Here is a 26,060-nt window from a genome sequence, read left to right on the forward strand (position 1 = left end):
GATTTGGTCCCCCTTATATGCTAGTATGCTGGGCTGATGCCATACTTCTCTCGCGTATGGCTGATTATTACGTAGGGCGTAAACCTCAAAATATGGTCCTTTCGGGCCCCTGTCCAACTCCGGATGGATGCACTGGTGTGCGTTAGACCATGGGTCCATTGGGGCAGGGTTTTGGGGAAGAACTATACTTATCAAGTGTCCAATGATCAGGATGGTAGAGGTCTGAAGTGGAGTCCGGATCATGGTGTCTACTCCTCTTGTTTACTCTCCGGTGCTTTCTTGACCCGTGAGTAATGGATCCACGTAGGTCGCTCCTTGATCCGGACCGCGGTGAAGGTGGTCAGCAGCACTTGGAAAGGTCCCTCCCACTTCTCTTGTAGGGGTTTTCCTAAGAGATTCTTAACATACACCCAATCACCGGGATTAAAAGGATGCAATTTACAATCAGGTTGTTTAGGTTGGTGATCAATTACCACTGTAGCATTTTTGTCAAATTGCTTCCCCACCATAATCACATAGTCATAAATATACTGATTACCTATTTGATCTACAGCATCCCCATTTACAGTCTGCATAGCGTAAGGTCTGCCATAGAGAATTTCAAATGGGCTTAACCTTTCTTTTGACCTTGGTTTGACTCTCAACCTAAGCAGAGCAATAGGCAAAGCTTGATACCAATGCCAATTAGTCTCCTGGCATATTTTGGCAATCTGCTGTTTGATAAGATGATTCATCTTTTCCACTTGCCCACTAGCCTGTGGACGGTAAGGCGTATGTAATTGCCATTTAATCTGTAACGCTTTGCTTATTGCTCTTACCACTTTTGCACAGAAATGTGTACCTCTATCCGAGGAAATACTCTTCGGTACCCCAAACCGTGGAATGATTTCATTCAATAACACTTTAGTCACTTCTCTTTCCTTGTTCGTTCTGCAAGGGAATGCTTCAGGCCACCCAGAAAATGTATCAGTTAACACTAACAAATATCGAAACCCTCCTTTTCTTGGGAGTTCAGAGAAGTCAATTTGCCATACCTCACCTGGGAATTTACCTCGATTTATGGCTCCTTGGTGTATCCTAGTTCCTGTGTTCGGGTTGTTCTTCAGGCATCTTTCACACTGGGATGTGACATGTTTTACAGTGGTAAACAACTTTGGTCCCGCTATCCGAGCCTGCAGATACTGATATAGCGGGTCTAAACCCCAATGGGCTTTCTCGTGCTCTGTTTTCACGAACTGCCACATCGTATTCCCTGGTATTATTAACTGTCCTGTTTCCAATTGACCCCAACCATTTTCTAGCATTCTACCTTTGTTTTTCTGGATCCACCTGTGATCTGACTCCTGATATTCTGGCCGGAGGTTAGTGTCTAACTCACCTGGTATTAGAGCTGTTATTTTTATTTCCTCAGTTCTTGCAGCGGCTAATTTAGCCTCCGCATCCGCTTTTCGGTTCCCTATCTCCGGGATAGTGTTTCCCTTTAGGTGTCCCTTACAATGCATTATGGCCACCTGTGCTGGGAGTTGGACTACCTCTAGCAGTCGCAGGACCTCCTTTGCATGTTTGACTGATTTCCCCTGGGCAGTCAACAGTCCTCTTTCTTTCCAAATGGCTCCATGTGCATGTACGACGGAAAAGGCGTACTTGGAGTCTGTCCATATGTTGATCCGCATGTTCTCCGCCAATTCTAAGGCTCGGATCAAAGCTATTAGCTCTGCCTTCTGGGCCGAAGTTCCTGCAGGCAAAGGATTCGACTCAATTACCTCTTCTGCGGTGGTGATTGCATAACCAGCCATTCTTACTCCCTGCTTCACGAAACTACTTCCATCCGTGAACCAGTTGTCCGCATCTTCGAACGGTTCTTCTTTGAGGTCCGGGCGACTGGAGTAGACGGCTTCAATTGTTTTCAGACAGTCGTGCTCGATCGGTTCTGCTGGGACTCTCCCTTCTAGGAATGAAGCTGGGTTCACAATGTTAGTCACCTGAATAGTTACGTCATCTGATTCAGCCAAGATGGCCTGATATTTTAGGAATCTGGAAGGTGACAGCCAGTGGTTACCTTTCTGCTCTAACACAGCTGAGACGGTGTGAGACACCAACACTGTTACCTTTTGGCCCAGCGTGAGCTTCCTGGCTTCTTCTATATTGATAATCACTGCAGCCACCGCTCTCAGGCAGCCAGGCCATCCTTTGCTTACTTCATCCAACTGTTTGGAGAAATAGGCCACAGCTCTCTTATGTGGCCCTAACTGCTGTGCTAGGACTCCTAGGGCCATCCCCTGTCGCTCATGGGAGAACAGCCAGAATGGTTTTGATACATCTGGGAGACCTAGGGCTGGTGCCCTCATTAACTCCTGTTTCAGCTTTCTGAAGGCCCCCTCTGCTTCGGGAGTCCAAACTAGGACACTCTCGGTCTCCTTCAACAAATCATACAGTGGTTTAGCGAGTATCCCATATTGGTAAATCCATAGCCGACACCAACCTGTCATCCCCAAAAAGGCGCGCAGACCTCTTACTGTTTCTGGTTTAGGCATCTGGCAAATAGCTTCTTTTCTGGCTGCTCCCAGGGATCGTTGTCCTCGAGAAATTTCATATCCCAGGTAAACCACTTTCGTCTGCACCAGCTGTGCTTTCTGTTGAGAGACTCGATATCCATTTAAACCCAGAAAGTTTAACAGGGAAATAGTCCATTCAATGCATTCTTCCTTTGTCACTGTTGCTATCAGGAGGTCATCTACGTACTGCAGAAGAGTACCATCTCCCAGTGGCCTTTCCCACTGCTCTAACTCTTTGGCTAACTGATTCCCAAAGATCGTGGGGGAATTACACCATCCTTGGGGCAATACTGTCCAGGTAAGTTGGGTCTTTCTTCCTCTATCTACAAATTCCCATTCAAAGGCAAAAATCTTTTGACTCTCGGGAGCTAAGGGAAGGCAGAAGAATGCATCTTTTAAATCTAATACGGTGAACCATGCCAAATTATCTTTCAATTTGGTTAAAAGGGTGTATGGGTTAGCAACTACCGGGTGTAGTGTCTTGGTTATTTCATTCACTGCTCTCAGGTCCTGAACTAGCCTATAAGCCCCATTGGGTTTCCTTACTGGCAGGATGGGTGTGTTGAAATCCGATTCGCATTCTACTAGTAACCCCAACTCTAAAAACCTTTTAATTATGGGCTCAATTCCCTCCCTGTCTTCTATCCTCAGAGGGTATTGTTTTCTTACCACCGGCCTTGCCCCAGCTTTAAGTTCGACAACAATGGGTGGTGCCTGTTTTGATTTCCCAGGTACATCAGTAGCCCATACTAATGGATATGCTTCACTCAGGATTCGCTCGATGTTGCGACTCTCAGGCTCTGGTTCCACACAGCTGATCGTCAGGCTTAGAGCCGCGATCAGTTGTTCCTCGTTTACTTGGAATTCCAATTTGTCTTTGCTAAACTTTATTATGGCTCCCAAGTTTTCTAGCAGGTCTCTTCCTAATAAGGGCTTTGGCGAATTTGGTAGATATAGGAACTGATGGATCCCCATCTGCTTCCCAATTTTATATCTAATGGGTTTCAAAAAGTAAGCCTTTTCTGGTTGGCCTGTTGCTCCCACAACTTGTACAAATTCATCACTCCTAGGTACCAATTCCTGATTCAAAACCGAAAAGGTTGCTCCCGTATCAATCAAAAAGTCCATTTCCTTTTTACCTTCCCCTAGCTCCATTCTAACCAGTGGGTCTGCTAGGGAACGGCCCACCGGTCCCCCTCATTCGTTATCCTGACGTGTGGCAGTGGCAGTGCCCATTAGTTTTTCCTTTAGCTGGGGGCATTCTCGCTTCCAGTGTCCCATTTTCAGGCAGTACGCACACTGGTTTGGCCCTAGTCTGGCTGGGCGGGGTTGGAGCCTTTCTCCCCCTTTTGCTAGGATGCCTCTACCTCTTTCCCTGACCTCTGGTTCCGAGTGGTTTGTATTTTGGGCCGCTACTGCTACTGCCACCACTCGAGCTATTCTCTTATCCTCTTTTTTCCTTTCCTCTACCTCTCTATTATTGTATACATTCCATGCCTCATTCAGCAACGTCTCTAAATTTTTATTTTCTGGATGTTTAAGCTTTTGCAATTTCTTCCTGATGTCAGGATTACTCTGTCCCATCATCAATCCTAACAACTGTTGTTTCCCTTCCTCTGTTGCCGGGTCTAGGGGTGTGTATTGTCTCATGGCTGCCCTAAGTCTATCCAGGAACTCTGATGGGGTCTCATCCTTTCCCTGTCTAATATCATATAGCATTGACCAGTTAATGGCCTTGGGGATTGCACTACGCAAGCCCGCCGCTATCAGCCTTCTATACTGTTCTAGCAGGTTATAGTGATCTCTGTTACTGGGGTCCCATTCTGGTTTACTGCTGGGGAATATATCTTCTATCCTTCTCCCTGGTGAAGTTAATAATTCTGCATGTCGCCTCCCTGTTGCCAACACGAGCTCCTTTTCTGTATCTGTCAATTCTGACAACATTACTTCTATGTCCTCCCAATCAATGTCCAAATTCTTTGCCATCAGCTCAAACCTCCTCGCTACTCCCTCTGGATTCCTCCTGAAGCTCCTCGCTTCCTCCCTCCAGTTGTTCAGATCACTCGTTGAAAATGGCACTTTGATTCTACCCCTTTCCCCTACTATCGGGATAACTTGTCGGAGAGGAGCTATCACATGGTTCTCTTCCTCTTTTTCCTCTGCTTCTCTCCGTGCCACAGATCTGGTATAGTACGAGTGACTGGTCCCTTCCCCAGGATCTTCCTGGCCCTCAATGTCCTCCCGATTCTTTCTCTTCTCTTTTCTTTTTCCCTTTTCCTGTTCTTCACTTTCACCATCTGTTTCTATTAGGTCTTTCCCCACTACTTCCCTTCCACCTCTCTCATCCTTTATCTGAATTACTATATTCAGCCTTTGTGAGCTGTTCTCTGCCTCCCTCATGCATGTCTCATTGTTATCCTTCTCACTATACCCCAGCCTAGAGATGCCATCTCCCGGTGGGTTACTTCTATCTTCAGTCCTTGGTGTGCTGGTTTCCCTCTTATAGCCACCTCCATTCCTGGGTGTGCTACTATCCCCATATGGGCTTAGTTCGGGCAGGCTACGCTCCTTCCCTCGGCTCTCTGCCCCCGGCGGACTGCCCTCCTCTCTCTCAATTTCTAGTCTAGGTGGGCTTTCAGCGTCCCTGTCGCTCCTCGACCCCTGCGGATTATCCGACCCCTGTGGGCTACCTTCTTCCCCGTCGTTCCTTGACCTTAACGGGCTAACCCCCCAACTCTTGTCTAACTTATCAGGGCTACACCCAAACTTAGATTTCCACCATCGCTCCAGTTCCCTTAATGGGCTCGCTTCCCCTTGCTCTTCTTCTGGTATGGGAAGGGGTCCTTCCTGTCCAGGGGCGAACGGATGGTACTCCGATAGGCTTATTTCGCTCCCCCTTCCACTATCCTTCCTTGTTAACTTAAGACACCGCTGCCCAATGCTACATGCATCACAGCAACGTTCCTCAAGCTTTGAACCCTTTTTATCTTTTTCCAGGGCTAGTACTAGGGGGTCCTGAGGGGCTACATTGATTCCGCACTCTCTTTGCCATTCTGGTTTATTCCTCAGAGTGAAAAACATATCTGCATACGTCACCTCATCCCATTTATTGAGCCGGCGGAGGAAAAGCATCAGTTGCAAAACTGTATTATAATTAATTGTCCCCTCCGGTGGCCATTTTTCACCATCATCCAATTTATACAACGGCCACCATTGTGTACAGTATTTAAGGAGTGTTTTTTTACTTATGCTTCCTCCCGGAACCCCCCCCAAGTCCTTCCAGTGTTTTAAGATACATCCTAAGGGGGTTTTCACATTTATATCTTTACTTGGTTGATTCCCCATTATTATTGCCTGGGTCTGTGTTTTCTATTCAACTGAGTCAATCTCCTTCCCACAAGCACTGTATGTCAGTCTATTTTAGCACTTCATTCATACAATATCCAATCGCTTCGTCCTTTTCTGACCTGGCCTCTCGCGAGGAACAGGAACTGCAGAGCCGGACTCCACTTTCGCTTCGCAGCGATGCTGCGTCTCATGCACACTCACTCATACGCAGTGCTAGTTTATTTAAACTGTCCTACCTTTCCGGTCTATCAGAATATACTGCTTTATCGCGAGATGTCGCTGGCAGACCGTAAGGTACCGATACTGGTCGGCTTCGGGCTGTCACACACCCGCAAAACAGCTGTAAACCAAGGTACGGTTTTGCAGATAATATTACAACAAATTATAGATAACACAAAAACATTAAATTCACCTCTTTGCCAAATTCCTACAATCAATACGACAAGATCAAACAAGAGCATGCAACAGAGTTAGACAAAGGCATAAAACATCTGTATCCTTTCAAAGTTCCTCCAAGGGAGTGGAGAAAATTGGACAGAGTCCCGGGCTTTGTTGAACGTGCTGCCGGTCAGCCTGGAACTATTCCCGTGTTTTGGTTCAGAAAAGAAACAAAGGACCAACTGCTCTTTTTAACCCTTAGATCATAGTTTTAAACACAGTTACAAGAGAAAAACAAGTACTCTCAAGCAAAGTAACAACATCAAAACTATGGCAAAGACAGATACCACCTCTTAGCAGGATTCTAACCTGCCAAACACAGTTATAGGAGAAAACCAAGTACCCTTAATCAAGGTAGCAACATCAAGACTGTGACAAAACAGATATCACTTCTTAGCAGGACTCTAACCTGCCAAACAATGACCAAAACAGATACCACTTCTTTGCAGGACTCTAACCTGCCAAACAATGACAAAACAAATACCACTTCTTTGCAGGACTCTAACCTGCCAAACAATGACAAAACAAATACCACTTCTTTGCAGGACTCTAACCTGCCAAACAATGACCAAAACAGATACCACTTCTTTGCAGGACTCTAACCTGCCTGCAGGACTCTCAACCTGCCTTTGCCTGGGCGTCCCCACGGCTTATTTTCAGGCGGTCACGTCTGACCCCCGGTTCCCAAACAAAAGCGCTTTATCCAAAACCCATAAACAATAATAAATACCTCTTAATTTGAAGCAGGAGATGCAGAGAAGCCTTCGTCCACCAAAGAGCGCTGTTCCGGGGAGGGGTCCCTCCTTCCGACAGAAATCCGTCAGGGGCGCCCAGAGGGTCCCGTCCACCCGGACCAGGCTCGGGAGGACCCCCTTAGGGTCTGGATCTCCTGTCTGGTCCCATCTGGGTCGCCAGAAATGATGCCGAATTTTGCCCCAAAAGGCGAGAATAAACTGCCTCAAAGACTTGGTTTGAGTCAAATAGGCAGGAGGTATTTTATTAACGACGCGCGTCGGAGAAATCGCAAAGGGGATTTCTGAATTCCCATGACAAATGCAAGCCTTTTTATACATTTTGATTACAGAATTACATCATAGTACATACATAATCATGCATATGCATATAGAGGCGTGGTATAGGCGGGGTGTAGGGTGGAGCCTTTCTTTTGAGGAGCATCTTGGTGGTCGTTCCGGTTGCCTTCATCATTGGCAGGGGGCGTCCCGTGAGTCTTCCTCCTTTAAACTTTTGAACTTCTTCCTAATTTGGGCAATCTCCGATGTACTTGGCTTGGCCCCCATGGCTTGGCAGAGGCCTTTGGGTCAAGCCGACCTCGTTGGTTCTGGAATGCGCTGAGTTCCATCACTACCTGTTCCTATCTCTCTTCCCTGCCACTGTGTTCCATTCCTCAACTAATTTATTGCTCTATGTGGTTTTCCTAAATGCTGAGTTTTCTCCAGATGCTCTATATCTTATGCTTTAACCCATTATCTCTGGAAAGTAACTGTTTCAGGGGCTTCAGACTGGAATCCTTCAGTCCTTGTTACCTTGCTAAATTTATTATCTTTGTCTTGACAGCATCCCAGGAGACCTGATCAGTATTCTTTAGGCACCGGCCAGGCATGATACAAAACAGAAGCTAGCAAAGTTTGGGGTAAAAATCTGTAAATTGAGAATAGCTTTGAAATATTTTTAAAAGACTAGAAAAAATGTTGAGAGACAATTTCATATATTTTCAAAGTCTTTACAACATGACACCCGTGGCTCATGAGTCAGCATTTTTATGTGTGTATATATACATATATATCCCATTTTCTGTGGTTATTTTGTGTTGTGTGGCTCTTTTTGGAGTCTCTGCTCTTTGGAGGGTCTCCATCTCCGAGGTTTCCACTGAGGAGCAACCAGGAACCGCACCCTGCCTGGGAACAGTTCTCCCACTGCACCTCTGTCCTGGCTCAAAAGACAGGATATTTTTCACATGTGTTTGTGTCTGTGTGGCTGTGAACTCTCTGTTTTACCACACATTTGCCACATCGTATTTACCTCACCACACCACATCACCTCACCCCGTGGGTTTTGAGGCCCCGGGAGTGTTTTCAGGATAAACATATATATATATTATATATATATATTTCATTTGTTATTAGGATGGTTGTAGTTTGTTATTTTTTTTATTATTTTTTTTTTCCTTAATCTCTTGCACCAGCATTGGGAAGTATTCACAACAATGTCTCTAGATGTATTACAGACGTGTAAAGTTAAAAGGTAGCAGAGAGCATATCTGAAAGGTTACATTAAATCAACTTAATATGAATTACTGCATTTACAAAGCAATTTTCTCAGCTGGAACAGGGAACTGGAGCTGAGCTCTGGCACTCAACACTGAGCCATGCCAGACACGCAGCAAAGGACATGAGCACATTGCCTGTGCCCAAGTGATTTCTGGAGCAGTCTTTATCCTGCCAAGGCCCTTTATGCACTCCTGAAAAGCAGGCTATGGTTTTTGCTTCAGAAATATGGGGTTTTTTTCTATTCCATTCCATAAACCAGGTGTGCAGAAAATGAAAAAGAGTAAAGAGGAGCAGAGTCAGCAGCAGCTAGAAATAAGGGTCAGAGACTGATGAAAAATTCAAAACCAAAATCCAGATCACTTTATTTAAATAAATTACAAAAAAGGAGAGGGAGGGAAAGGGAAGGGAGAGGGAGAAGGAGGGGGAGAAGGATTGAAGGGGAGGGCAAGGGAGAGGAGAGGGAAAAGGGAGAGGGGGAAGGAGAGGAGAGGGGAAAGGGGAAAGGGAAGGGGAAAGGAGAAGAGAGGAGAAGGGGAGGAGGAGGGAGAGAACTACCTGAGAGGAGGTGAAGATGAAAAGGGGAAGAAAGGGGAGGGAGAGGGAGAGGGGAAGGGAAAGGGGTAGGGGAAGGGTAGGGGAAGGGAAAGAAAAAGGGAAAGGGAAAGGGAAAAGAAAAGGGAAAGGGAAAGGGAAAAGGAAAGGAAAAGGGAAGAGGAAAGGGAAAAGGAAAGGGAAAAGTAAAGGGAAGAGGAAAGGGAAGAGGAAAGGGAAGAGGAAAGGGAAGAGGAAAGGGAAGAGGAAAGGGAAGAGGAAAGGGGAAGGGTGAAGGGGAAGGGCAGGGGGAAAAAGGAAAAGGGAAAAGGAGCGAAGAGGAGGGGGAGGAAGAGGACTACGCATCAAAAAACAACCAGGGAACAGGGAAAACAACAGGGCTTTCATCCAACCAACAGACTCAGAGCATTTATTCAGACTGACAGAAACATATTTTCATCTCTTCTGATCCATCACAAGGTATGGAATAAGCTCCCAAAGATATAGTTTAAAGTTCATCAGTGTCTGGGGGGAAAAGAGACGAGATTCCTGCTGTTACTTTTACAGGAGAGAGGGGCAAAGAGGTCACTGTCAGAACATTACGGCTACAAAGCCAGAGCTGAACACTCTCTGTGATTAAAAGCAGACAGCAACAGAAGGAAATGGGCTCAGGGGCTTCCTGCTTTGAAACAGCACCAGTCACTGCAAAGCTGTGACTCTGGAGTAATCATTACAAAATAGGTTCAATTCCTCCTGGGACATCTGGCCTCACATCACAGAACATGTTTGATGCCATGGATGACAAACACTCAACTCCTCCGATGATTGCCTGAACACTACTGAGTGATCTCTCCCTAAAGAAAGGATAACTTTTGTCACTGATTAGCCTCTTCTTGCCTATTCAAATAAAAAGACTGCAACAGAGGAGCTACAAACACAAGCAAGGAGTAAGGGACAGCAAAGGCCAAGAACTGACAGCAGAGGGCGTGTGTTTCATTCTTCCAATCATTCTTCCAAACATTATTCCAAACATTCTTCCAATCCACACAAAACCAGGCAGGAACTCCAAGGGCCAAAGAAGTGAGGCCATAAACCAGCAGAGTGGAGGGAAGGGCCCTCTCTCCAGGACTAAAGGGAGAGCAGGGACCAAATTCACAGCTCCTCCAGGGGAACTCCATAAAAACCCAAATGCCTCCTACACACAGTGGATCTTCTACATTAAAGTAGAAAATGAGATTTCTTGCAGATTTATTTATTGTAGTCATACATCCTAGATGAGAAAATGTCATTTAAAGCTTAGCTGGGAACATCCTACAGCATCATCTTTGGTTTCTGGGCACTCTTGGAAAACAGCCCTCAAAACCCAAACTTTTCACCCCTAGTACACCTCTTAGATGTTGTGTTGGGATGAGGAGGAGTTACACCAGGAGTAATCCCCGCAAATGAGTTGTAACTTTAGGCTAAAAAGCACAATCTTGCATACAGATGCTCTTCAGCAGTAGCTGAGGATGGGATTTCAAAATGTTTACCTTGGCTGCAGAAGAGGAAATCCTGTTCATCAATGGTTCTGCTCCTATGGGTGAGCTGGGGATGCTTCCTACTGGACTTGGACTTCTGTTCAGAACCAGGCTGGTGCCAGGATGTCCCAGGTGAGTTGAATGGTGAACTGGATTTGCAGCCACTGATGGGAAGTGTGTTCTTCTACCTTCACGAAGCTTTCTGTTGGCTTTTCCTTTTTTTTTTCCTATCAGTTCTGAAACATTCAGACACAAAGAATTCTCTCTGGCAGGAACAGGTGAGGAATGACCAAACCCATTTGACCTGAAGGGTTTTGGGGAGCCTATCTCATAGCAGTCAAACCTGCAAGAGTTACCAAGACTTGGGACTGCTCAGCACTAAAGCTTCAAAGCAATCTGTGAATGGAGTTTGCTCTGGAATTTTGGGACAACTTCATCTACCTTGGATTTTGCCTCTCCCAATTCCTTTTCCAAGCCCAGGTTGGCTTCCTCCAGGTTCCTGCAGCGCCTCGTAGCAACTTCCAGTGAAACTTCTGCCACAGACAGCTTTTTAATGGCAGGTCTCTGACATTGCCCTGATGAAATGGTTAGATGAGCATGAAAAAAGTTATAAGAACATGAATTCTGTCTTTAACTTATTTGATTATACAGTTACAACTGTCTGGAATTCAAAAAGTAGGAAAATTTTGCCTGCCACCAGCAGTCAGCACCTCCAAACTATCAGCACCAGCTCATGGAGATTTCTGTTTTCTAACACATAAACAAATAATATATTATTTACTATAGATAATATTATCCTTTTTGAACAATACACCAGCATACTCTGGATCAAGTTATTTTTTTAACAAAACTCAAAGCAATCTGTTTGGTGCAAGAGCCACAGGTTGACTGCAGGTCTTACTCTGGTGACTAAAGGCAGGACTTTGTAGGAGATGGTTCTTGGGTCTCTTTCTGCATTCTACAAAGAATTAAATTAATACATTAAATTAAATTACTATTACTTACATTAAATTAATACCAAGTTAATTTTAGACTAACAACTTCCATAACTCTGAACAGTCCCTCCTTTCCTCCAGCCACCCACCCAACTACCATCTCCCAAAGGAACCTGGGATTTTGGCACTAGGAATACAAAGTTTTCCCCAGGGTAAAGCCATTGACAGCACTCCTGGAGTTCTTCCCCCTCTTCCCTCTTCAAGAAACTGAAAAATGAAGAATAAGGTGGTTATCTGACACATGCAGGTATTCACCTCACTCAAACACTCTGGGGTTCAGAGGAAGAAAGAAATGGAATTTTAAAGCACTGCGCACATCACTATTCACAGACAAACAGCACACCAGTGTCTAATGACTCAACAGAAGTAGTTCTTGTTTTCCAGAAAAAAAAAATTAACAAAATGGGTACAGCAACTTTTAAAACTTTGCTCTGCCTGGGAATGGTGGAATTTGCAGGAAAAAACTTTAACATTCTCATCAGTCTTCTGTCCAGTTAATTAGCCTAACACAGCCACACAGAAGAAATTTAAAGCTTGCTGCACATCACAAAACAGAGAAGAGAAAGCTTAGTGGCTGAAATTCACTCTTTTGAGGAACAGGCAGGTCCCAAAAGACAGAATGCAGAAATGAACAGCAAAACACTGCTCAGAGCCTTCAACACTGCAAAAAGTGTGTCCTTTACCTCCCTTTTTTTTAGTTTTTCAGCCTCAGAGTTTAAGACTTGTTCTCTTAAACCAGCACACTTGGCCTTTAATTCCTGGTTCACCTTTTCCAGCGTGGAAACTTGCTTTTCAGCAGAGTTTGTGGAAAATGCCATTAAAGCATCCCTGTGCAGCAGCTGATGGAATAAATGGCTTTCCCTCTGGAACTGGGCCAATGCCTCCTGTGTGGACAGAATCACAGAACCACAGAATCAGTAAGGCTGGAAAAAACCTCTAGGATCCTCCAGTCCAACTGGGAAACCAACACCAGTAAACCATGTCCCCAAAGTAGGAATAATGTGTTCCACTCTCCCCTGAGGTGTTACACAGGACTCCAGACCCCTCTGCCCAGCCCTGCCCCAGATGCCCAACACCAACAGGATGCCTGCCCTATTCCCCTCAGAAATACCCTCAGAAAAAAATCTTTTCAACACACACACGTTTTGCAGAGGCAGGGAAAGCATCAAAGGTCACCAAATTCCAAGATTTTTTTGCATGAGCTTTCTCTTACAAAGACCAGGCATGTTTAATCACACAAACCTGCCTGTTACAGACAAATCTTCTTTACTTCAATATGTATTTTGTATGGGGGAAAAATGCATTTGACTGCATTGTTTGCAGGAACAACACAGCTCAGCTGGAAATAAAGCAGCAGAACAGGAAACACCCAGCATCGTGGCAAAGCTTTTTCCCCATCCTAAGAAAACTGTACCCAACTTCAGACAGCAACACCACCTACCTCTGCACGACTCTGCCATCACCATTAGTCACTTTCTGCTGATTTTCTTTACCTTATTGGATAATTAACTCTACAATTTACTCTATATTTACTCTATAACGAAACTTATCAGTCCTTCCTCTAATTCAAAATATTTGGCTTCACATACCTGCACCCCAGAGTTGTCAGTGGCTTCCTTTAGGCCTTTTTTTTTTTTTTTTTTTTCTGGTGATGACACATGGAAAGTCCACCTCCAGGGAAAACCACAGTATTCTTCCAAGGATCTTTCCATCAATGGAGAGCAGAGTTATAGCTCAGTAGTGTGAGCAGTTTGACTTTTCTCCTTTCTTCTTCTACAGGGTGATGATGACCGCACCGTGGTGTTTTCATCAAAGCTGTTTCTCACTGGATCTTTTGGAAGACAGTGACATTTTAGAGGTTCTCTTCTCTTTGTCAACAATTCTTGGATCTCTTGGGTGTTTTCCTCAAAGCAATCTTTGGTTTTCTTTGAGGAGAACCCTGGGGATTCTTCAGAGATTGCAGGATGCTCTTTTTAATGTGTTGTCAAAGCACTTCAAGAGAGACAGCTATGGGATGACCGAAAAGTCTTGACGGTTTACCTGGAAGCTGTTTCTCACTGGATCTTTTGGAAGACAGTGAAATTTCAGAGCTTCTCTTCTCTGTCAATAATTCTGGGGTCTCTTGGGTGAGATCCCAATCTTTGGTTTTCTTTGAGGAGAACCCTGGGGATTCGCTTCGGGAGAGCAATCCACTGGATGATCTGAAAGTCCAGCTTGAAGGTTCACCTGGAAGCTGTTTCTCACTGTACCTTTTTGAAGGTGTTGCACTTTGAGCCTCCTCCCTGGGATGCCACCCCCTCTTAGGTTTGGGCTTCAAGCAGAGGGTAAGTTTGCATGGCACAAGGCAGTGGTCTGTAAGACATTCTGCAGCAGGCATCGCTTGGCTAGGACAGACATCGCCAACATTTCTCTGGCATGCTAAGACACAGTCAGTGAGGTGCCAGTGCTTGAATCCAGGATGCTTCCAGGTTGCTGGGAGAGAGTTTTTGGGGATGGTCAGGTTCTGCTCAGCACAAAACTCCAGCAGGAGACGTCCATTGTCATTACCCTCCTTTTCCCATTGAGAAATCCCATCTTTTTTCCCATCTTTTCTGCCATACATTCCCTTGGAAAACACAATCCATCAAGAAAACCCTATTAATTCCATGATCAGTGCTGTTACTCTTGGAACACTCCAGAAAAATTAAGACAGTTCTAATGAAGGTAAAGGGTCTTAAGGAACTTTCCTCACAAATATGCCACCACAGGCTTATGTACACAATGCTCAGCAGATGTAGAAGAGGAACCCCAGAAGGAAAACACAGGAGAAAAAAGGAGCCTCTTATTAGCACTCCAAAAAGCATCTACTCACCTTTCCAGCTATTTTTCTACAAATCTTCTAGGTTTTACTTCCTCCAGATTCAGATTTTCATATTTTTCTTATTCAAAAGTGCTGTCTTGGAGGGCATTTTTTATGTTGTCCAGTTCCCATCTGAGATCTCTAATTCTGCACAGCAGAAGCTTTCTCTGTGCATGGTGGTCACAGGCTCTGATCTCTTCCACACTGTCTGGGAGGTTGCCTGCTCCTGAAGCAGATAACACACTTGCAACCACCACAGGGAAAAAGGGAACTCTCCCTGCCCACCAGTTGTACCTGCCCCTGTACCAGACAACAGGACCTGTAGCTCTGGCCACGACAAGGACAAGTTCCAATCCCCTACAGTACCAGCCCTGCAAGATGCTGCCACGGCCCCGAGCTGCTCTCAGCCCTGACCCTCACCCATGGACACCATGTCCTGGCAGGAATGCACATCTGCCTGTCCCCAGGGGCTGCCCTGGGGATCTGCACTCTTGGCTCATCCCCATGGCTCTCTGCTACCAGAGCTCTGCTGCTCTTCTTGGCGAGGGGGTGTGGGACTGCTCCTGCCCCTGGAGCTCATGGACCCTGACAGCCTTGTGGGGACTCTTCCCATCTCCCTGCCTCTACACAACAGCAGCCCTTGAGGTGCCCTTGCAGAGACTGCTTTGCACATCACCTTTTCAGCTTTACCCATCAGCAGAACTGCTTTGCTATTGGGCACACAACAGGATCTACAGGCAGGACCTGCACCTCACCTTCTCCCCACAGCACCTGCACTACACCTCCATCTGTCAGCCAACTTCCACAGAAAGCATAGAGACCCAGTTCCTGAGAATATTTCATCAGATTTCCCACCCAACAGGCCAGTATCTAACAATGGAAACAGATGCCCCCACTGAACCAAAGGCAAAGAGGTGACTTTGATTCACATCTTCTTCTCCCTCTTGCTGTTCTCTCAGCCAAACCAGACAAGAGCTGGCAGCTGCTCGGAATTTCTACTTATCTTTTTTCCTCTGCAGAAAAGGAGAAAAGGGAAAGACTGCCCCTTGGAAACTGGGTCCTCATATTCCCTTATAATCTCTGTCATTATAGGAAATCTGTCCAACCTACACAGCAAATTGGACAACAAATTTTCACACAACCCCAGACACTGACAGACACCTTGGTTCTCTGTGTCAGGCTCTCACCACTGCACACGCTCTTCCAGCTCTTTTACTGTAGCCCTGGTCTCAGAAGATGATGACAGGAGGTCTTTCAGGTTTTGGCACTTCTCTCTTAGTTCTCTTTTCTTATCCTTGGAGGAACTCATGTAATAGTAATACATCTGATGCTCATATTGAAGCTGATGCTCTTCCAGTTCCCGACACTGTCAAAACACAGCAAGAATCCCTATCAGTTGGGAGAGCTTTTCTAGAGAAAAACAACTGCTTCCATGTCCCCAAAGTGGGAATAATGTGCTACACTCTCCCCTGAGGTGTTACACAGGACTCCAGACCCCTCTGCCCAGCCCTACCCCAGATGCCCAACACCAACAGGATGCCTCCCCTATTCCCCTCAGAAAACAATCTTTTCAAACACTTCTTAGCATGGCCCAACACACACATGTTTTGCAGAGGCAGGGAAAGCATCAAAAGTCACCACATTTCAAAGTTTTTTTCAGGAGCTTTCTCTTACAAAGGGAAAGACCAGGCATGTTTAATCACACACATCAGCCTGTTACAGACAAATCTCCCTCTTCCCTTCAATATGCATTTTGTATGGGGGGGAAAAAGCATTTGCCTGCATCGTTTGTCTGCACAGCACAGCAGGACCAACGCTGAAGCAAACCAGCTGGAAACAAAGCAGCAGTACAGCAGATCTCCAGCATCTGGCAAGGATTTTTCCTCATCCGAAGAGGACTGTACCCAACTTCAGACACTAACACAACCTTCCTCTGCAGGACTCTGCCATCACCATTAGTCACTTTCTGGTTACTTTTCTTTACCTTACTGTATAATGCAATTTCCTCTATCATGCCACTTACCAGTCCAGACTCTAATGCCAAATATTTGGCTTCACATACCTGCACCCCAGAGTTGTCAGTGGCTTCCTTTAGGCCTCTATTTTTGCTGGTGATGATATATGGAAAGGAGATCCCGAGTCCTCACCTACAGTGAAAACAACAGATTTTTACAACCAGCAGGACTTACTGCTACTTAGTTACTCCTAGAGGGCACCTTGATTAATGGTGAGAACAATCTTAACAGAAAACATCACATCCCCTCAAATTAGTGAGCTGCTAGAGAGAAAATGATCAGAAGACATATTTCACGTGCATCTGTGTTCAATCCTTTCTTTGGTGGCATTTTACTTTCTTATGTAAAAAAGAAAGTTTCTGAATATCACTATGGCCACAAATAATTCACTCCAGTGTCTCCAAGGTGCAGGATCTCTCTCTCAGATAAACTGTGTGCCATGCAGTAATCAGCAAGATGCTTCCAGCAATGCACAGGGAGCCTCCTCCTCCTGCTCTGAGGCCTGAGGCTCCTCCACTGTTTCAGTAAAGATAGCTGTACAAAATTGCTTCTCTCACTTGGTCAGTGTTCATTCAGGTCACACACAGCGACGTGCGTGCAGCTTGCTGCCACAAAACACTTGGTCCAGAGGCAGAACACAGCAAAAAAAGCAAGAGGGCACGTCCTGACATACAGCACTGTTTGCAACACAAAGTCACGATTTCCAGTTCTCAAAGAAAGAATGAAAAAGAACAGGAATCCCACCAGGATTCACAAGTGAGGGGAAAAACTGGCCTATCAGAGTCAACACAATCTTTGGTCATTTACTGTGCATTCATAGAGGAAGAATCTCAATCAGTATTAAACAAATCATTCCTCTCACCAGGCTTGTTCTCTGCAGTCCCTGTCAAAATATCAGGACTTGCATTTAAAATGTACTTGGTGACACATGCAGCAATTGCAGCCCACAATTCTTTACTGAGTTCTTCCTGCTCCTGATTCTCCTCCAGTTCTTCCTCTTCAGGTGACTCTTCCTAAAAGAGATCAAACCAAACAGCTAGGAAAGAGCTCAAACAAGGACCTGCTTTGCCACCCACTGCCAGCTTGAAAAAGACTTTTCCTGCCTAAGACAGAAGGGAAACTTGGCTGACCTTGCTTTTACAAGGCCTTCAGCTTTTCCAGGGAAATCTGCAGGAGCAGAAAGAAATGCCTCCTGTCCTCAGCCTCAGCCCTGCTCCTGCACAGCCCCTGAGAAGCACTTCCCCACTTCAGCCCAGCTTTCATTTCAGTTACCGTCATGCCCCAACACATCAATCCTCCCTTCATTTCCCCTGAAATTACCTCAGAATCCCAGGGAGAACTCCAGGGAGAATCAGGATCTTCCTCCTCTTCTGCTCCCACAGCTGGCAGGGCACCTACACACCAGGGAAGAAGAGAGACACTCACTCTTTGTATTTCACTCTGCTGCTCCCCAGCCCTCAAGCCCTGCATCCAGAAGATCTGCAGAGGTTTCTGCTGCTGAAGGACAAACTCAGAAAGTGAGCGGTAGCCAAGGGTTTCTTCACCCCCAGCCCCATCACAGCATTTCCTTTACATTGCTGCCTCCTCTTGCCCCCTTGCCAGCAGAAGGGGGCTGTGCACAACAGCTGACACAGCTGCAAGCAGCATGTATGTGAATAAAAGGAGTTATTTATTTATATTGCAATTGGCATCTTGCCAGACTTCCTCACAGCAGAGGAGTCATTGGGAATGTCTGGAAAATGAGCCAGCTAAGGGAGGAGCAGGAGGGAGGAAGGATTGGTCAGGGACAGAGGCTTTGGAGGTGATTAATAGCTTTATTTTACCTCTATGGTTTTTCTTTTCTCAAATGAAAAAGTGCTTTGTTTTCAAAACCTACTTCTCTCACTTTCTATAGTAAGAAAATACAAAACAACTACTTAGCAAGTCTACTTTGGCAGAGCAGGACATCATGCAACCTTTTCCAGGCAGCTTACCAGCTTTCCTGTACTTCAGGAATATGTCCCATAACTCCAACAAGTTTGGCTTCTGCTGCTTCTTGACCTAAAGATTTAGTTTAGAAAATAATATTTCATTTCGAAACGGCCTAAGAGTCACAACAATAAACATTGTTTTCACATCAAATGTTGAACAGGAAATATAATCAGGTTGTCTTTTTCATAGTGCTTAGGTGCTGCCTTTATCTTATACTTGTAACTACACAAACACTCCTCACACACCCAACTCAGTGAGTATTCCACCCCACAAGACTCTGCAGGCACCCTTCTGCAAAGTGCTTCCAGAACTATCTTTACATGCAGAACAGTTTTTATCTGTTTATCTGATTTTTATCTTTCTATTACTTAGCAAAATTCAGCTCTCACAGTTTCAGAATGCTTTCTTGCAAAGGTGCAGAATGCAAGGCACTGTTAGCATCACCAGACTTGATGCATAAATCAGCCTCTGCAAGTACACTTTCCACACTATCCCTACATTTCAGTTATCAATGCAGAAAAATGCATCATTTCTATTTAAATCAATGCAAGGAAATGAGATCATGTTAAAACTAAAGATGCTGGCTGGCATCTCCAGCATTAGTGAGTGGGTTGAAGTACCACACTCAAGTTCCCCATCACTACAGAATCCCAGCAGCAGCAGCAGCAGATGCTGATCCAAATGAACAAGAAGAAATAAAATAATGTGACTGTGCACCTAGGACTTTGGCCCCAAACCACAAGCCTACTGCTTGCTCTGCCACAGCTACAGGTCTTTTTTGCAAAAACTGACAGCAGGCCAGAGATGGCTTCTAAGGAGAAACAATGCTGGCTGGAACTGCAGTTTCTTTCAATCCCAGAGAAAACTTGCCTTCAAGAGATTTATTTCTCAAGGACACTTTTCCTGGAAATGCACCATACCTTAGGGCTAAAACAGATTGAGTCTTCAGAATCACTCCAAGTGTCATCATTCCCCTCCTCCTCAGAGCTCCTTCAAAAACAAAGCAAAATGAGTGCTATGTCTCTAAAATCACCCCTCAAGCAAGTGGTTGGGGTTTGTAAAGTCTCACCTTACTGAGCCTCCTTCACAAAGGTCATCTGTGGCTGTTCAAAGATTCAATGACATGCTGACATGAGATTTGGCAAGCTCACAATAAAAAGTACACACAAACATTTAACATGGACAACTCTACAGCTCCTACAGAATGAAACTGGCCACAACTGGACCCAAATGGGTCTGGTGACTGCTGCAGGAGTCACACCTGAGTGTCGGTGTACGGATGCACCTCTGTGCCTCCTGGAACACTCTGTGTGGCACCTGTGGCTGCAGGTCCCTCTGTTGTTACATTATTTAGAATACAAATCACTATCCACCTTCTCTACCCATCCTGCTCACTAACACCTGAGATTTCAAGACAGCAAATGCTGGGGTTCTCTTATGACAGGTACCCAGCACCCAATTCCCTGGTGACAGGGCTGTAACATTTGCCTCAGAGCAGCAGGCAGTGCTGCTTCTCTTGAGTTGACCACAAGCACATGGAATGGATGAGGCACAAGGACTCCTCCCCAAAACATACACTTCAGAGGACCTCAGAAGCTCGCTCAGGATCACCCCAGCTTACCCTCTAACCCTCTGTTGCTGCAGCACAGCAAAGGGACTCTCATGATGTGCTTTGCACTGCCAGCCAGACTGCACTGTTAATGCCAATAAGTGCTCCCTGAACACTCTCTGCTGCCCATTTGACACACAGCTCTGATACAACACACTTAAAAAAACTAAAAGAAGAACAGGTCCCAATCTAGAGTTCATTTGTATTAAAAAATTCATTCTAGAGGACACAATCCTGTCAGTGGACATGGAGCACACAAATCACAACTGCCCTTACAGCCTGACAAGGCCAAAAAGTAACAAATCAGCACATTCACAAAGCTTCTTGTGCTGCTCCTCCTGAGGCCTGCACTGAAGTCACCCGGGAGCACAGCACAGTCAGTGCTGACAATACAAACCACCTCAAGAAAAGGCCACATCGTTTTCCTCTTGAGCTCCTCCCTAGTTAAGGATCCTACCTCCTCTGTCCACAGCAGGTGCACCCCACATAAATGGAGCAGCTCCTGCCTGCTCAGGACTGGTAACCATGGTGAGATCTTCTGCATCACACGCAGGAGCTTCTCCTGTCTTCTCCTGCTCTGTTTTGATTTCCAGCTCTCCAGCAGCTCCTGCCCGCTCAGGAATTCGAAGGATCTTGAGGATGTTGTCACCTTGAGCATCCCCTGCAGGAGCTTCTGCTGTGTCCTCCAATTTTGCCAGATATTGACTGAGACTGCACAGACAAAGAGAGGAAACAGAATTGGAAAAAAGAACCACATACTGGCATACACCACTCAGCACAACACTTAACACCAACTTATTATCCACCCTACACATATTCATACAAATTCTAAGCATTCTCCTCAGCATTTGTTAAGGGTAACACACACAGAACTCACTGCAGGGCTCTTACCCCAGAGATGCACATTCACACCTTCCAAGTTCCAAGCTCCTGCTTGGAACATTCTTTCAGTCTGCCTTTTAGGCACACAGAACCACCTGAGAGAAGGAACCCCCCCAGCTACAAAGCTGTGCATCAGAGCAATGAAGGGCTCTCAGTCACATCTCCTCTGAAACAAAAGGCTGGTGCTTCCTGGGCACTGCAGTGCAAGTCAGCAAGGACAATGGTGCTGGGCTGGGCAGAGGCTTTACACGCATCTCAGCTTGCCAAGTTCCTCCTCTGGCTACAGACACTTTGGAGAGTTGCTACTGGGCAGACCTCAGCTCAGCAACAACACTTGAAAGATTCTCTAACAGAGAATCCTGGGCAGCAATTTTCCTCAGCTTCCAAACTAACACTAGACACAGTGTCTCAGTTCTAACCAAACATCAGCTGACAGAATTGCTCTGGTACCCCCCTCCATCCTCCCAAGGGAAGAGAAAAGGGGAACAGGGAAGAGAGACTTGAAGGTCTGAAAAGAAGACCGGAACAGCTCTGCTCCAAGAGGAAGAGACAGCAACACGTGGGATGAGGAACAAACATCTGCAAGTCTAGACCAAAGCCCATCTTCATGGTCACAGTTATAAGTGTCCCAGGGTCCCTCGCAGCAGGGCCGACTCAGGAGAGGGGTCCCCAGCTGCCCCCAGCACCTGATGGATTCGGATCTTGCTGAGCACGGGCGAGCTGATGACAGAACAGGAGCCTCTGCCCAAGAGCTCCCAGTGCAGCCCAGCAGCAGGGAAGAAGGGAGCAGGCAGGGACCAGGCTGTCCATCCTCTGGGCTCTCAGAGAGGCTGGCAGGAGATGGCAGGGAATCCTGAGCCCTGCCTCTTCCACCCCTCACGAGTCCCTCAGGGTGCTACACACCCTCTCTCTGGGGCCTCCCACCGGTACCAGAAAATCAGCCTGGGCCCAAAAACCAGAACACACAGCAACCACACCCATCAGAAGACATCCCTGAGCACACCTTCAACACACCTCTAAACACACCATTAAACCTTGGTGCTGCCACCAACAACATTCCAAAGCCACACTGAGAACTGACCACTTCTTCTCATCAGAAAGTTCAAAGCTTACCTCCAGTACCCATGAAGATCAGCATAATCCTCAGCTGTGTTCCCATCACGGTCTTCATGGGAAACTTTGGCACCGTAAGAAAGGAGAACTTGGACCAAATTCAGCTGCCCAACAGAAGCAGCAATCATCAGTGGGGTTCTGAAAGATTCAAAACATCCTATGAAATGGATCACTTGACACAGACACAGAAACATTCCTTTCAGTCCTGCTTGCTCTCAGAAAAAGTCTTTTCCCCATTCCATTACAATGAACAAAAGAAAAAGCAGGTTCCATTAGAAGCAACAATAACATGGCAGAGGGAGTCAAAACAGCTGCGTGCTCAGACAGAGCTGCCACATGTACAACACTTCAGTGCACACCAGGCTGCTGTGCAGGAGCTGGTTTCTCAAACTGAGGCACTGCTGCCAGGCTCAGGACACATCTCCTGCCAGACAATGCCTCCTGGACAGCCCCAATGCAGAAAGCAGCCCCTGAGGTACCACAGCAGCCAAGCACACGCTGCTTTCACACACAAGTCTCACAGAAACAGCTCCTTCCCAGTGCCCCCCTGCTTTTGCTCAGAGCACATTCCCATGCTTCTCAGCAGTCCAACAGAAAGAATACCAAAGGGACACCTTTGGAGAAGCCCCTTACCTTTGATGCCGGTCTCGAGCGTGCACGTCAGCTCCTGCTTTCAGGAGGATTTCTACTATCTCTTCCTGATGTTCAGAGATAGCAAGAGCTAGTGGGGTAAAGCCCTCCTGAAAAGTCAGAGAAATACATCATGTTAATAAGCAAAGTCAAAAAAATCTGCAAAAGGAATACGGACACCACTTTCTGGAAGGACTTGCTGAAGAAAGAGAAACATTTACCTTATTCTTGGCACGATGATCCACATAATGCCTGAGTAAAAGCCCCACGAGGTTTTTATTGTGAGCCTGGATGGCCAGATGGAGGGCAGTGTGGCCATCGGTGTCTGCGAGATTTGGGTCGGCACCATGCTCTAGCAGGAAAGCCACACAGTCTTCTTGATGAAACTCTACAGCCTGGGAACAACACACAAAAAAAGGGAAGACTTCCAAAACCCCATTTCACTCCATCACAGCTCGCCCAGCTTCTGACCACTGGGAAAGAAGAGCACCTGCAAAGATGATCTGACAGGTGCCTGTTCCACTCCAAACCCAACAGGCGTCTTTCCGCACAGCTCTGCCTACAGAGTCCTGCCAGACACCTCTCCTTTCATGCACAGTCAAGAAGCCCCTCTTCCAAGAGCAGAACTTCTCCCACTCACCTTCATCAGGGGTGTTCTCCTGAGATTGTCAGCAGCATCCAACTGGCAGCGGTGCCTTACGAGAAACCTGACGACCTCTGTGTGGCCGTTGGCACACGCCAGATGGAGAGGTGTCCTGAGAATCAAACATGGGAGCTTAACACTGACAGACAAGGAAAGAACCAAAGCTGTGGCACCACCCAGCCTGGGGGACCCTGCCCAGACCCTGCTGCTCCTGCTGCCTGCTGCTGCTGCTGCAAGCCTGCAGACATCACCCACAGGGCAGGAGAGACCTGGGGAGGCCTCAGCAGCTGCAAGAGAACCCTGCAGGGAGAGCAGGGCCAAGCAGCAGCTCAGCACCTCCAGGAGCACTGGCGCCCACCCAGCAGCTCCCAGCACTGGAAAGCTCTCCAGTTCCCCCTCCCAGCTGACAGGGCACATCTTGCTTTGCAAGCAAGCAGCTCCAAGGGGATCCCACACAAACCCTGCAGGGGGGATGCTCCCACAGCCCACCCGAGCATGCTGCCCACAGCCCCTCACCGATTCTCCCTGTCGCGGCGGTCGATGCCCCAAATCTCCATCCACCAGCGCCAGCGCCTCAGCCAGGCCAGGTGGCCGCGGGCAGCCGCGCGGTGCAGCCTGCCCAGACCTTGGTACTGAGGCTCAGGGGCGCTGGTGCCGGAAGAGGCAGCACCGCAGGGCTGCCTAGGAGCCCTGCCAAAGCGGGGAAGCTTCTGCTTCTTGGAGAAGAGCCCCATCCCAGGAGCTCTGTGAGCTGCGGCACGGGCACAGCCCCGCGGGAGCAGCGGGAGGCAGCCGGCCGAGCCGGAAGGGTGGGGTAAGGGTTGGGTGGGGTAGACCTGGAAGGGTGGGGGTTAAGGACAGGGGAAGGGCAAAGGCAGGGACAGGGGAGGGAGGATACAGACGGGGACGAGGTGGGTGCAAGGGGAAAGGTAGGGATGGGAGAAAAGAGCAAACCAGTGTCCAGAACCGGGAGCAGCCGGAGAGACGCAGCCCAGCGCAGCTCAGCACAGGAGCCACAACGGCAGAGTCGCCGCTAACGGCAGTCGCCAGGGGCAACGGGGGGGCGGGGCCGAACCACCTGCGGGGGGGGGGGGGGGGGTGGGAAGGGGCTGAACCAATTCACGGGGGGAGGGGGGGGGGGCTGAAGGGAAGGAAAAGGCTCCTTTAATCCTTAAACCTTGCCCTGGTTTGAGCCTCAGCATTCATTCATTGCCACTACAGGTGACAATGGTCCCTTAAGTGTCTGAGAGAGGCTGAGAAGCTCTCCCCCACCTCTATGAGTCATGCAAAGTGGAAAATTCTCCCCCTGAGGAGAGGCTTTTTTATAACCAATTCAAAGGAGGCAGCTAGCAGAGGGTAAAATAACCCTTCTTGTGTTAACCCACTTCTTGTCTCTCACTTGTCATCTTGTCCTGCTTTGAGCCAGGATAAAGGTGATTTTCTGTTTGTTACTTTTGCTTTTCAGCTAAGTTCTCTTGTAAGTAGTTGCACTTGCTGAAATTAACAGCAAGTTAATTAAATTAATGGCAAACTAGCTTCCTCTGACTGCACAGAGCTCACTGCAAAAGTTCCACTGCCATTGCACAAGTACAGGGTGTTTCCCTAGACAAGTCTAACCCATAACTAGAGGGAAACGGACATCGGAATTCTCCTGGGCCTACCAGGAATTACTGCAGGACAACTAGCTTTTCCCTAACTCTGGGGAAAATCTCAACACCAATGGTAGCTGTCACCATGCCACATGTGTCACACCCAGCTACACAGAAAATCACCTTAAAGTTCCCTGCTGCAAACACATCCTCTGCAGGCCCCAGCACCAGCCTGACCTTCCACAGGCAGCCCAGCTTTTGAACAGCCAGCCTGAAATGAGCCACTAATGGCTGTAATTAGCCACCAACCACACCCCAGTGCTGGGCATCAGCCAGGAGAGAATTTAAAAGCAGCAACTTGCCTCAGGCACTGAGTCTCACTGCTGTCTGCTGAGCTGCCCAGAACAAAACCCAAGCTTTTTCAGGTAGTGCAGAGAAGTCAGGACACAGCTCCTAAGGGGGTAGAGAATCACTGAATGGCTTGGGTTGGAAGGGACCTTAAAGATCATCAAGATCCAAGCCCCTGCATAAGCAGGGACCTCTCCCACTAGACCAGGTGTCACAAAGCCTCATCCAACCTGGCCTTGAACACTTCCTGGGAAGGGCATCAGCAACTTCTCTAGGCAACCTATTCCAGTATCCTGCCACTCTCATGAGGAAGAATGTTTTCCTACTATCTAACCTAAATCTCCCCCCTTTCAGTTTAAAACCATTACCCCTTGTCCTGTCACTTCTCTCTCTGCTGAAAAGCCCCTCCCCAGCTTTCCTGTAGCCCCTTCATGGACTGGAAGGTTCTCTAAGGCCCCCCCAGAGCCTTCTCTTCTCCAGGCTGAACAGCCCCAACTCTCTCAGCCCATCTTGGTAGCAGAGGTGCTCCAGACCCCTGGTCATCTGTGTGGCCCTTCCCTGGACCCTCTCCCACAGGTCTGGACCTTTCCTGGGCTGGGGGCTCCAAAGCTCTACGCAGTATTCCAGGTGCAACTCCTGACTTTGCTGTGAGCTGCACAGATCCAGGGTTCCCCCCAGTGCTGGGGGTCAGGCACAGTGAGCACTGACCTCAGAGCACCCAGCAGTTCCCATCTCAGCCCAGTGGATAT

At 47.2% G+C, this 26,060-nt stretch overlaps 1 protein-coding gene across 1 annotated transcript; it reads right to left on the reverse strand.

Annotated features, from left to right (window-relative positions):
* Positions 1-17,961: 17,961 nt before the first annotated feature.
* LOC115600301 (ankyrin repeat domain-containing protein 7-like) lies at positions 17,962-24,456 on the reverse strand. The gene is made up of 10 exons (XM_030468654.1): positions 23,891-24,456; positions 23,372-23,486; positions 22,953-23,126; positions 22,735-22,841; positions 22,102-22,239; positions 20,564-20,817; positions 19,567-19,600; positions 19,418-19,487; positions 18,500-18,566; positions 17,962-18,023 (listed from the first exon to the last, which is right to left on the reverse strand). Exons 1-10 carry the CDS (start codon positions 24,106-24,108, stop codon positions 17,962-17,964), a joined length of 1,239 nt encoding a protein of 412 aa, XP_030324514.1. The 5' UTR covers positions 24,109-24,456.
* Positions 24,457-26,060: the final 1,604 nt, after the last annotated feature.

The sequence above is a fragment of the Calypte anna genome, unplaced genomic scaffold (assembly GCF_003957555.1).
Source record: "Calypte anna isolate BGI_N300 unplaced genomic scaffold, bCalAnn1_v1.p scaffold_211_arrow_ctg1, whole genome shotgun sequence".
NCBI lineage: Eukaryota > Metazoa > Chordata > Aves > Apodiformes > Trochilidae > Calypte > Calypte anna.